The sequence below is a fragment of the Xenopus laevis genome, chromosome 8L (assembly GCF_017654675.1).
Source record: "Xenopus laevis strain J_2021 chromosome 8L, Xenopus_laevis_v10.1, whole genome shotgun sequence".
Classification (NCBI taxonomy): Eukaryota; Metazoa; Chordata; class Amphibia; order Anura; family Pipidae; genus Xenopus; species Xenopus laevis.
Window position 1 is genome coordinate 101,268,696 of NC_054385.1, and position 13,395 is coordinate 101,282,090.

A 13,395-nucleotide genomic window follows, 5' to 3' on the forward strand; every position below is an offset into this window, starting at 1 on the left:
CAACAGGTGCATGCACGATCGAGTAAGGTTTCAGTGGGTGGGTGGCATAAACAGGGAGGGGTGGTGGCAGCAGCGGGAGCCCTGGAGGTCTGGTCCTCCAGTGGGCCCAATAGAGTCCAGTCTTACACTGGTAACAGTCATTATTCAATGTACTAATAGCTTAGACATGGCTATGGCATACAGTAATTTTGTGGCCACAAAACCTGGAACCTGGCTCTGGTATGATCTTATGATTGTAGCAGTCCCCTTTGTCCATGAGTCTGGCCTGAGTTACTCAGTTTTCATATATGCAGATAAACTACATCCCACAAGAGTAGGTAAGCTTTTCAATCAAGCCAATGAAGGTAAACGGTATAGACAAAAACATATTCAAATCAGATGGGTTGTTATAAGCACAAGCATTACAACAAGTCCTAGTATGTCTTTATATTGCTAGTCCGATGAACACTTTCCTAAACGCTAGAGGAAAAATGTGTCCTTTAACCCAGAACTCTGCACATGTAGGCAGACAAGTTGTTATTAGCATGTCAGTTCTCAAAATTGCAATTTTGAGATAAACTGTTCTTTGCAGGATGGCAGCAATGTTTTTGTAGCTAGTGAGACAGTAAGCACATTTCCTATGCGAATAGCCAAGACACCAGTAAATGAATCTAAAATATATATTCTAGCACTTTTACTGGTTCTAATTATACTCCAGATTCTGTTAGTCATTGTTATTAATATAACTACATTAATCAGCCCCCAACCTTTATAAACCTCACTCGGTTTTATGTACTGGAGCAGGTATTCCATGCTGGGCAAAGAGCCCTAAATGTCATTTTTAGACGGAGTGCTAAGATAGCTAAAACTGTGATATAAATATGACAGGGTGACTTTTCTTAAAGCAAAGCAGTAGACACAGCAACATACTTAGCAGAAATACAATTCTCTGTGCAAAATGTATAAGGGGAAGAGCATCTACATGAAGTTAAGTAAATACACTAGTACTTCTGTAAATTTTATAAAGAGGTTTCATCAAAATATATTTTGTATACATTATGCTTACCTCTCAAGTACACACTTGGGTCATCATTTAGTTCTGCTGGAGGAGAGGGCCTTTGACCTGCAACTTTACTGAGGAGAAACATAAAATCAGGATTCATAATGGCATATGGTTCAAGCACTTTCATACATGCCCCATCCTATTCTTTCTTATTTGTATAGCATTATTCAGATTAGCTGCCAGTAATGCAAATAAACTAGAAAGGGGATGGGCTTACCCAATACAGGTATGGGATTCGTTATAAGCTCAAATTATGGAAATTCTGTCTCCCATAGACTCCATTATAATCAAATTATCCAAATTTTAAAAATTATTTCCTTTTTCTCTCTAATAATAAAACAAAACCAAGTACTTGATCCCAACTCAGTTATAATTAAAGGGCAGTTTGCCTTTAAATTAACTTTTAGTATGTTATAGCATGGCTAATTCTAAGCAACCTTTGAATTGGCCTTCATTTTTACAGTTTTTTAATTATATGCATTCTTCTTCTGGCTCTTTCCAGCTTTCAAATAGGGGGTCACTGACCCCATCTAAAAACAAATACTCTGTAATGCTACCAATGTATTGTTATGGCTACTTTTTATCACTCATCTTTCTATTCAGCCAACTCCTATTCATATTCTAGTCTCTTATTCAAATCAATGCATGGTTGCTAGGGTAATTTGGAACCTAGCAACCAGATGGCTGAAATTGCAAACTGGAGAGCTCCTGAATAAAAAGCTAAATAACTCGAAAACCACAAATAATAAAAAATGAATGGCAATTGCAAATTGTCTCAGAATATCACCCTCTACTTCTTACTAAAAGGTGAACAACCCCTTTAATTCTTATTGGAAGAAAAATCAGCCTATTGGGTTTATTTATTGTTTACATAATTTTCTAGGAGACTTTAGGTATGAAGATTTAAATTACGGATCTGTTATTCGATCCCAGGTCCCGAGCATTCTGGATAACAGGTCCCATACCTGTAGTACTTGAAGTAATCACTGTCCTATCTGTTTGTGACGTTATGCTTTTGTATCTCTTCCTCCAGCTCTATGTCACTGAATAAAATAATGTAAGCCCTTACTTCTGAAGAAGCTAGAATATAAATGCCTGTTCTTTTTCTTAATTATAACCACATCGAAAAATTGCACATAATGCATTTGCATGCTTTTTTGCTACATTGTTTAGATTCATTTTTTTTACCAGGTGAGAAAATACAACGATAGTTAATCGGAATGTTCATTTTATGTTAATGTTTTTTGCAGGCTTACAAATTCGCTGTTCAAGATTTCACTAAAGCTGCTGCATTGGATCCAACCTGCTCATTAGTATATTATAACAGAGGAGTCTGCTATCATCAGATTAAGATGTATGATGAGGTAGAGAAATTATTTCTGGTTCTTATAAGAGCATTTGACCGAATCCAGAATAATGTATTCGGTGCATCCCTACTGGGAGGTGTCTAATATATTGGCACAAACCTTTGATTTTTACAGTTCCTTTAACTGTAACATCCAGCATAAGTATATATGTCTGGCAAAACAATAGTATTTTGTTTTCTGTGTTATTAGTAGGCATAATTTTCTCTAAGTTTTGTTCTAATATGAAAGAAATGATCAGTTTTATTGTATTGCAGTTTGTGACAATTCTAAAACCTTAAGATTACCTTAAGATAATACTTTGACTTTACTTTGTCTCATATTTTAAATTAGGCTCTAAAGGACTATAGCATTGTACTGCTTCTTGGTGGATGGAAGGAGGTTGATACCAAAGTTCTTGTGAACCGTGGGTTACTTTACCTAGAACTTCAGGATTTTGCCAACGCCCTTGAGGTATATATACAGTATGCATACACAATCATACATGGCAGTCTATATTAGATTTTGTGGTGATATGACGGTAACCTAACTGCTTGGATTCCTTCTTGTAAAGGATTTTAAATGTGTGGCTTTACGGACTCCAGGAGACATAAAGATTCATCTGGTGATTGGAAACTGCTATCACAGGTGAGTGTCACAACAGGGAAATGCTACAGCATCACATTCCTTTTTTTTTACTCTATACAGCTTGTCAGACTCATGGCCAGGGCCCCTCCTGCCATGAGGCAACAGACAGTTACCAGGGGTGGAAAAAAGCGACCTCTGGTAAATTTAAGAGAATTTAAATAACTCTCAAGTTCAGCTCTGGTACAGTAGTGCGAAGAGTGCAATGGCACTCTCTGCACTAGTGATGCGGTGGGCCCCCTTGACCTGTTCCGATGCTAAAGTTTTAAAGGAACAGTTCAGTGTAAAAATAAAACTGGATAAATAGCTTGGTCACCAGGTTAACCAGTCAGTGGAAACCAAGAGAGCTGAAAAGCAGTAGTGCTCTGTTGTGTTATGTTAGACATCCAGTCACTCCAGCATTTATACATTACATTTTTGCCTAACTAACTATATTAGAAACACTTTTTTTATTTTGCACAGCCTATCCATTTGCCCAGTTTTTATTTTTATACTGAACAATTCCTTTAAGAGCGGGGGGGGAGGCGTCAGCTCCAGGATCACCCCTGCTCATGGCTTTATGTTTTTGTTTGCATTAACCTATAATTAGATTACAGCAGTATGAAGAGGCAGTGCAAGCATTTAATCAAGCGCTGAACATAACTCCGCTGTCTGCTGAGGCATGCATTGGCCGTGGAAATGCCTATATAGAATATGGCCACCAAAGTGGTACTGCACAAGCTAAATGTGATTTTGCAAGGGCACTTCATCTAAATCCCAGCTGTGTGGCTGCCCGGATCTGCTTGGGGTATACTCTGCAAGTAAGTGTTTCTCTTTTTTTTCCCCCAGAGATATAGGGTTGTTTTGTCAAATTCACAAAAATAACATCCTATCACTACATATAAAGCAAGTAGATACAGCATAAATGTTACAGCTGACAAATTATGGATTGTAAACAGGGCATCTAATAAATAAATATTACATTGGACCATATGGATGCACAGAATCTAGTGCAGTCCAGTAACCCTTAATAGTAAGGCAAGTGATGTTCACCCTGTGCCCTCTAGATGTGACTCTAAACTACAACACAACATGAGATTCAAATGTATCTACAAAGGATACTGATATTAAAGCAGTTAATGGTTTTTACATCTTTCTTAAAATAAGTTTCATTACTCTCTTTGAATGGGTTTCTATGGTAACTGGCCAGATTTCTTTGGGAGTGTTCTACACTGAGCCTCCATCTTCAGAATGCATTGTGAGCCATAACAAACAGCAACATTGGAACTTACATTAACTTGGATTAATACTAATAAAAAAACAATCTCAATCTGAGGCTTAACAATAACATTAGTGTAATTAATGTGTGTTTATACTCCATTAGCAAACAGTTACAAGTCACAAGGATTAACAATCCACAGTGCTAAAAAACCATTGCAATATGATTATATTATTATTGTTGTTGTTATTATTGTTGTTGCTATAGTAATTATTATTATTATTATTATTAAATATTAGATACCAGTTATAAAACATTGTATTATATAAGTGCTGGGCAGTCTCTGGTCATTTATGACTACACTCCACATAATGATATCTTTATGTATAAAAAGCTAAGTCTATACATAAATATGCATTTGGATCTGCATGAACTGCAAAATATGTTCTATGGCTGAGATCAGTGTGGTCCCCTTGTTTTAATGCCCATATTATCATATCTTGAAGAAGTGTATTATATGCATATATATTTCCATGAAGATTGCTTATGTACCATGTTGTGAACTGGTTTCAAGAAATAAGATATCACCAAGACTGACATATAATAGCTGCAAACCATGTCTATCTGTAATTTCTAGCATATAGAGGTAGGGATTTGCACAGTACCATTGCAGCAGCCTTTGTAAAAATGTAAAACTAGAATTAATCACTGAATGGTGAGAAATATATATCAGCTGATTGTTGCCTACCCATGGTTTCTGGATTTCTAAGAGCGCAAGAACTTCCTTATCAACAAATTACATTACCCAGATAAAATGTAGCAAATTTGTTATTCAGACATTTTCATCATGTTACGTTCAGAAGCTCTTGGGTATTTTTCTTTTTACAGCTTAGTATTTCCACATCATTTAAATTATATTTTGCTTGAGAGATTTAAGAGCAGCTACTGCAATAAATTCTAGAAACAAACTCTCAGTGATGTGTGATAGGGTCCATTTGTCTGCCTGAAATGCTTACTTTTATCCTAGGAACACAGTCAGCAAGACATTATGTTATACTGAAAGACAGGACAATCGGGTGCTTAATTTCTCTTTCTAAAAATGAGGTTGTTTATTTACTAAGAACCCAATGACACATAGCCACTAAGATGCTATTGGCCATTTTACAGCCTGCCACAACTTTTACATTCCAGATTTATTACCTTAAGTAAACAGCCGCAGATGGGCTTTTATTATTTATTTATTGCACTAGAGCTCTTGCCCTTTATGCGTGTTTTGTAGCAAAGGTGCACCATTCTGATGGAAACTGCCACAAACATTTGTAGGACTTCTTGGATCAACAGTTGTTGGACATCTTTGTTTTAAGACCCTCTTGGAGTCTTTTGTTGGCCCCAAGGTTTAAGGTTACAGATGTAGGAAAGCATTGGCATATTAGACATTTAGCCATAGGTTGAAGAATACGCTCTATTTGTAGCCATAGATCAACAGCAATTATAGTAAAAGCATTCTATCTTTATTTTCATCTGTAAAGGACCATTACATTTTGGCAAAGGTGTAGTGCCTCAATTAACAAGCTGCTAGGTTGAAGAATATCTACCCCAACAAATAAGTGTTGCCCCAAATCTCAGCCTAATTTACCTTCAAGTTGGGCTTGTGTCTTGGAAAACAAACAAACATTCTGCCCAAATATCCCTTAAATTAATTATCAGGCTGAGCCCATCCCTACTACCTCTCCAGTCCAGACTCTTCAGTTGCCTTAGCTTGACAAGGTCACTCTAATTTGACATAAATTAATCTTTATATAGAATATCGCTTTACATTTCTGTTACTTGAGCTGATTGTCCATGTTGTGCTCACGTCCATTGCCATTTTTCTTTGGGGTTATGTGCTAACAGGTGATTCCCTATTCATCCCTATTTTCATTTTATATAATGTGCTGCAGAACACACTAGTCTCACTGTTTCATTTGTAGTCATACTGCCCATTTCTGTTATGGTATTATGTTCTTGCTGCCAGAGCAGAGATATAGTGATTCCAGTACAGGTAAGTCAGAAGATATTTGAGGAAAAAGCACCTCTCCCTACCTGCACTTCTGCACAGTTTTCACTGAATCAAGGAAGTAACTTGGGTTGATTTTTGACTAGAGGCAACTCTACTACATCTGGCATTGGCTTTAAGTCCAACTTTAAGCCTCCCCAAACAAAAAAAATCACCCTCCACCTATGACAAGGATCTACAGCTACATTGAACCATGGGACCCAAACTGATACATGGAAATAGACAACATTTTTTGTGGTGTTTTGGAACTGGAAGGCTTATGTGAACATCTATTCTCCTGACCCCAAATACATTTTTTAACTTTGCGAAAGAATGTTTGGAGTTTAAAAATATACACCAGCAATATACAACATTTTGCATGAAACTGCAACTGCCTGCATTCTTTCAACAGATAGGGTAGGGTTGCTGTTTTAATTATGCAGTATATAGAATGACAAAGCTTGTCTTCATACCCTTTGCATGCAGTGATTTTTACTTTGGTGCTTGAAATCAACCCAGGTAAGCACAACCTATCACTATCACTGGAAAACACATCTATTTGTTTTCATGTAGCTATGACAGGCTTGTCTGTTGATTCCTTTTCTAATGAGTGAGAAGCAACTGATTTGGTCACCCCATATATTTCTGAAGAAAGCTTAAAAGTCAATTTACCTAATGATAGGTAACTGTCTAAACAAACATGCTCAATATTGCATGTATTCAGTTATAAGTTAAATGCCTGGAAGACATGTGCTAAGTATATTGCTTACTTACTGGCCTGCTCTTTCTGTTTGTCCTGTGTAGGCTCAGGGGCTTTTTCAGCAAGCTTGGAATCATTTCACAGTGGCTCTTGATATTGACCCTCGCAGCATATTGGGATTTGAGGGGCGAGCGATTGTCAGCCTGCAGATGGGAGACACCTTTGCTGCTCTTCAAGATATGAATGCTGCTTTAAAGGTATGCTGTTAGATGCCATAGGCAGTCATTGGGCTGGTGTGGGGCTGTGTGCATCTCTGTGTGCTTAGAATGACAGAGCCTATTTTGATTCCCAGTCCAGGTGTGCCCAAGAATTCACCCCAAATTCTTAACCTGATCTTGCATCATCCATCTCCATTTTTCATCCACTGCTTTTGGCCCCTTTTTGGGAATGTCTGCTACCCAAGCACTGAAACAGCAGTAACTGAGTGTCCAGCTCAGAACTTTTTTTTAATTGCTTTTTCTAATACTAAGGGGCAGATTTATCAAGGGTCGAACTGAAAATTTGAATTTTCGAGTTTTTTTTATGGCCAAAACTGTCATTTGACTAGGGAATTGTTCAAATTTGAGTCAAGCTTTTTTAAAAATTTGAATTAGATTTTCAAGATTTATCATGCAATAGCCCTTTTAGAACTCGAATTTGACTATTCGCCACCTAAAACCTGCCAAATTGCTGTTTTAGTCAATGGGAGATGCCCTGGGATAAATTTTGATTGGTTTGCAGCGTTCCTGACATTCGAGTTTTTTTTTTCGGGGAGAAAAACTCTAATTGAGTTTTTAAAATTCGAATCGATTTCAATTCGAATTTGTTTGGGTCGATCCTATTCACCCAAGTTTAGCAAATTCGATTTTTTTTAATAAATTTTGATCGGTCGAATTTCGAGTTCATGGGAGTTTTTAAAAACTCACATAAATTCGACCTTTGATAAATCTACCCCAAGAGTATATTGCAGTTAGGCTTCCATCATTGAAAAGCATTTCCAGAGTAGATTGGAGATGATCAGTCACTGCTCAGAGCAGAAGCCAAGAGCAATTCCGTGCAACAGAAACATGCAATTAGCTTGGTTACATTTTGCAGAATGATATGGAGTATGATAAAATTTTGATGCCATGGCTAGCCCATGAGAACGATCCGTTGCTGTTTTCAGTGTTTCATGTGTAAAGTCTATAAATTAGCATTGGGGTTGGAGGTGTCTAAATGGAACTTTAAACATTGAGAGCTCTACTATTTATGTAGCCCAGTTGCTATTTATAGTTATGGGATATTGGATAAGATATTTATGGTGGGTTTTTTTTTTTGCGTATAGATTTGTATTGTTTTGTAATTTTTTAAAACGTAATAAAACATTTTGGTACAAGAAACATGCAATTAGAAAATACACCTACTAGTTAATATATCTGCATCTGAAGAAAGAAAGTATTATTACATTTTCCATGTTTCTTTCTTCCTTTTATCCTTTGGCACTGTCTGCAATATATTACACATGTTGCCGTTGGTGTAAACACATATATAAACCAACTAAAAAGGATGCATTAGACTATAGTAACTAAGAATGTTACACTAGGTTAGGATACATTACTAGTTGATTTCAAGAATTCAAATGAATTGTTCTAAATACAATGTTACAAACAGAATTGTCAGACATGGAAATGAAATACTGAAATGCTAAAGGACAGGGAGTGTCGGACAAACATTATTAATACATTTTAGACATTTAAAGAGGATTAGTGCAAAAATGCCTTAAGAAGGGGACAATTGATCCATATAAATTGCAGTACTTGGTGCATCAAACCAGAAACTGGATTTCTGTTTTGTAAATGCTTCTGTTTTTCCAGCCTGCAAGTGATCAGTCAGTAGTTCTTACATTAATTGCATATTTGCCTCCTCTCCTTTCAGATACAATTTCCTGTATAATTGGCCTGAAATATTCCACCCACTCTCATCATTCCAATAATTAAATTTATTGGTAGCTATCAAATATGAATAAGCACTAATACAGCGTTGTATTATGATAAATGGCAGCCTGTTATTTGAAATAACAAGAGGACAAAAAGGAAATTACCCTTCTCCTATAATTTTATATCAAGTAAAAAAAGCTAGTTAAAAGTATTATAATATTATGAGCAGTACCAGGACTAAGCATTGTAGCACATTGTAATGTATTTACTTAACTGAAACCCAGGCCGGTGCTCCTATCAGCAGAAAACTGCACTGGCCCGGGGTTATTCCAGCGAGCACCACAGATCGCTTCTCTTACGGCTTTTTCTGTCTTCTTGCACACTAGAGTGAGAAGCCAAACTTTAACTAAAAATTCGGCTTTTTCATTGTACTGCGCATGCATCTGCCCCTGGAAATTTGAAGAAGCCGGAAGAGGATCGCTCCATGATACTCGCTGGAATAACCCCAGCCAGTGCAATTTTCTGCTGATAGGAGCACTGGCCCGGAGTTTCAGGTAAGTAAATACATTCACTTGGGGTGCCTAACATTTGGCACCCCCAAGTGGTTAACGACTTTCCTTCTCCTTTAAGACATTAACTCATGCTTATTGGTATAAGGAGTGTATTCTCTAGGGATGCACCGAATCCAGGATTTAGTTAGGGATTCGGGCAGGATTTGGCCTTTTTCAGCAGGATTTAGATTCAGCCGAATCCTTGTGTCTGGCCAAACCAAATCCGAATCCTAATCTGCATATGCAAATTTGGGTCGGGAGGGGAAATTACGTAACTTTTTCTAAAACAAGAAAGTAAAAAATGTTTTTCCACTTTTTACCTTCCTGGGCCTAATTTGCATATGCAAATTTGGATTCGGTGCAGTATCAGGTCGAATCTTTCTTTAAGGATTCTGGCATTCGGCTGAATTCCAAATAGTGGATTTGGTGCATCCCTAGTGTTCTCTGACTGTCTCTTTTATTGCCAATCCACTTGGCAAATGATATTGGGTACAGGTGCCAAGTGAGCTTTTTTACATGCAAGTCTGGCTGAAGTCAAACAGAAAAAGAGTTGATCCTTTCATGGGCCAGCTCAGCCTCTTTACTTTATTCACAGATTTGTGGTTCAGCACAACTACTCACAAACCGTGGCGTGATTCATCAGTTCATGGGGAAATTACCAAATGCAATGAGAGATTACCAGGCAGCAATCACAGCAGACCCAGAGTATTCACTGGCATATTTCAATGCAGCCAACTTGTATCTACATAACCGACAGTTCACACAGGTAAATTCATTCTTGGAAAACTAAGATGTCGTCAGTTATGCTGTGTTTATAGGGAAAGGAAGTCCAAAAGTGTCTTTGTTTTGGATGTACATTTAATTCATTGTATAGTGCTGGTGTTTGTGTTCACTTGTATACCAGCTCAGGCCAAATAAAAGTTTACTCCCACTTTCTTTCTTGGTATCCTCTGGTCTCAGATCAGCTCTAACCTTATGGAATGCACTTGCACATATACTTAATGGTCCTTTGCCCCTCATATTAATAAAAAGTACCTGTACACTTTTATCAGTATAATAGTATAGAATAGTTTTGAGCTGTGATGCTCAGGCACATCATATTCGTTATTACAAACAAAGAATCCTACTTATCTGCAGTGCATATGTGTATGTGTGACCTGAGCAGATCAAGGGTGTGGCCAAAAATCGTTATTTGGAAATTGGTAACATTTGGAACATTATTGACAACTGATAGAACAGCTATATACATTTTATTGTTTTTATAAATCATTAATTATCAGGATCATGTTCCTTTAATATTTTTGATTTTGCCTTTTTTTTTTTTGATCATGTTGCCCGTGAACATGGTATAGATCAAAGGGGAACACAGCAATCAATTGATCAATTGAGTGAAAAAAAACCACTATGATCCCTTCTAGGACAATGAATGCAGTTATAAAGTGTCCATCCTCTCATAAAATAATTCCAATGTCTGTTTTGGTAATCTATATTTCTTTTTTTTTTAACAGGCCAAAGAATACTACTCAAGAGCTGCGGCACTTGATCCTGCAAATGAGTCGGCAGTTCTGAACAGGGGCATTACAAATATGCTATTGCAAGATGGGCAGGCCGCGTTGCAGGACTTCCAGCTTGTCCTTAATCTCTGTCCTGTTTCCTCTGCTGCTTACTTCAATCGTGCCAGCGTGTATAACACTCTACAGCAGTACCAGCAGGCAGAGAGTGACATCTCACAAGGTGGGCCTTTTAAACTTACACTACAAAGTAGATTTTAACCGGATTATTTTGGGCACATTTCAGCTTTATTGTTGGAGAAAAATATTTCCTGCACTAAGCAGGTGCCTAATATGGTATTCTTATTGTACTCATGACTTGTTTTGCTACTGGTAGCCAAAGCCTAATTGTTTCCCTCTTTTCTCTCTTAGCTCTAAATTTGCAACCAAATGACCCACTGATGTATAAATTAAGGGCTGACATAAGAGGAAAACTGGGATTAACCAAAGAAGCAATTGAGGACTATGAGCATGCTATAACACTGCTAGGACAATCTGCTCAGTATTAATTCTTGGAGAGAATACAAGCTTCAGACTGACAGGGCAATTCATTCCCTCCATTACAAGATGTATCTGAAATGGTTTTGGCTTCTGTACACTGCTAAGTAACCAATGATTCCAGAATTCAGTAACCAGGCATCCCCTTTTGGGGTTGCATAGAAACAATTATTTATATAAAGGTATAGCAGTGATGCCATAGAAACAGCATGCCATAAAAGTTATTGCTGTGTCTAGTGAGTCTGTGGCTCAGCATGTGGCATTGACATGGAAAAGGAATAATAGATAGTTTGGGGAAGGAGGGAAACTGATTCACAGGCTACTGTGCATTTGGGGGTAGATTTATCAAAGTTTGAAATGAGTTCACCACTTTCTGTTCATTCCTATGAATTGAAAGTGGGTGCGTTTTTCTGTGGTCACACTAAATCTTCTCCTTGGTCTGGTAATGCAGCAAGTTAAGCATACGCTATTGTAATTATATTGGCAGATTTAATAGATCAGTACATGGTAGCAACCACCAGCCACAGCTGTGTTCAACAGTTGCATGGCTTTAGTATTAAGTGACACCTCCCAACACATTTATTACAATTACACATTAATATATAATGTTTAGTGATGAGTAAATTGAGAAAAACTTGTGAAACTGTAACATTTTTGCCAAATTAATAGGAAAGTGAAATTACAATGTGGTCAATGGTTTTTAGTACTGCAAATGCATATACATTTTGCCCTGCTTGTTAGAGAAGTTATTTTCCATTGTAATACAGCTGTTCTTCATAGAAATAAATGACTCCCCTGTTGCTAGTTTCTCCGAACATGATGTCCAGAGACAGCGAGGGCTCTAATCTATACAGTATAATAATAAGGTAGACTTTTTTTCCCACCAGTTGAGAAAGCTGGAATTTCTCCACGTATATGTCCTGGGCGAAAAAGTTTGCTCATACCTAGCAGCTGCTTTATATATTCTGTTATGCAAACCATTTTATGGGTGGCAAGGTGCCTTTCTCTCTTTTCCCTTACAAAATTACCAGTTCATGTATGGAGCATAACCAAAGCAGGCTCCTTCACATACCAATCTAGCAGGTGATTTCTAGATCTTCCTAGAGATACAGTTGGTTGGTTGCAGTTTTTGCACTGAAGAACAGGACAAATGCAAGCGGGGATAACCGGTGTGTTTATTCAAACATAATGTTTTGGGGACACACCCTTAATACACAAATTTGTATATAACAAGAAAATTGAGACTAACCCATATTAGATAGTCCATAGTCCATGATTAGTAAATAAACTTTTACAAACACACTTTTAACATTAATAGTTTGTCTGTATGACCTTATTCTGGACAAAGTTCTTTTGTCTATTATGAAAATGTGAGAATAAAATACATTAGCAAGTCATATTTCTTGGATTATATCCTATAATTTTAAATTGGCTAATGGTAAGAATATTGGGCAAATTGTTTCTTTTTTTGCCTTGTGCTAGAAACCAGAATGAATGTCTTCCAGTTGGCCTCTAGTAGTCACTTCCTAATATGCAGAAATATATTTTATTAAACATGTTTTCCATTATTATTTCATCTCTAAATTGAGTTTAAACACATGAAGTCAGTAACATGCACTCTATTGTGGGATTTACAATTTATGGAACTCTCACTGCCACAGCCGTTAGAGGGTGGTTTTCTTTCATATCCTTTTATAAATTAATATTGATTAGAGCTTTTCACTCTACTGCACATGTGCGCCGAGCGGGAAGAAGCAGGAAGAAGATCTCTCCATGATACTTGCTCAGAAGTACCTTGGGCAAGTGTAGTTTTCTGCTAGCAGGAGCACCAGTCTGGCTTATCAAGCAAGCGATTATAATCCTGGGAGTGCCTAACAT

The 13,395-nt window shown here is 37.2% G+C and overlaps 1 protein-coding gene across 1 annotated transcript in view; it reads left to right on the forward strand.

Moving 5' to 3' along the window:
• Positions 1-12,916, forward strand: part of ttc6.L (tetratricopeptide repeat domain 6 L homeolog) — a 56,619-nt gene extending 43,703 nt beyond the window's left edge. The window contains exons 25-32 of the mRNA XM_018231148.2: positions 2,293-2,406; positions 2,740-2,859; positions 2,960-3,033; positions 3,620-3,830; positions 7,068-7,220; positions 10,065-10,235; positions 10,978-11,203; positions 11,392-12,916. Of these exons, the coding sequence (XP_018086637.1) occupies positions 2,293-2,406; positions 2,740-2,859; positions 2,960-3,033; positions 3,620-3,830; positions 7,068-7,220; positions 10,065-10,235; positions 10,978-11,203; positions 11,392-11,528 (1,206 nt within the window). The 3' untranslated portion in view covers positions 11,529-12,916. The remainder of the gene's footprint in view (positions 1-2,292; positions 2,407-2,739; positions 2,860-2,959; positions 3,034-3,619; positions 3,831-7,067; positions 7,221-10,064; positions 10,236-10,977; positions 11,204-11,391) is intronic.
• Positions 12,917-13,395: the final 479 nt, after the last annotated feature.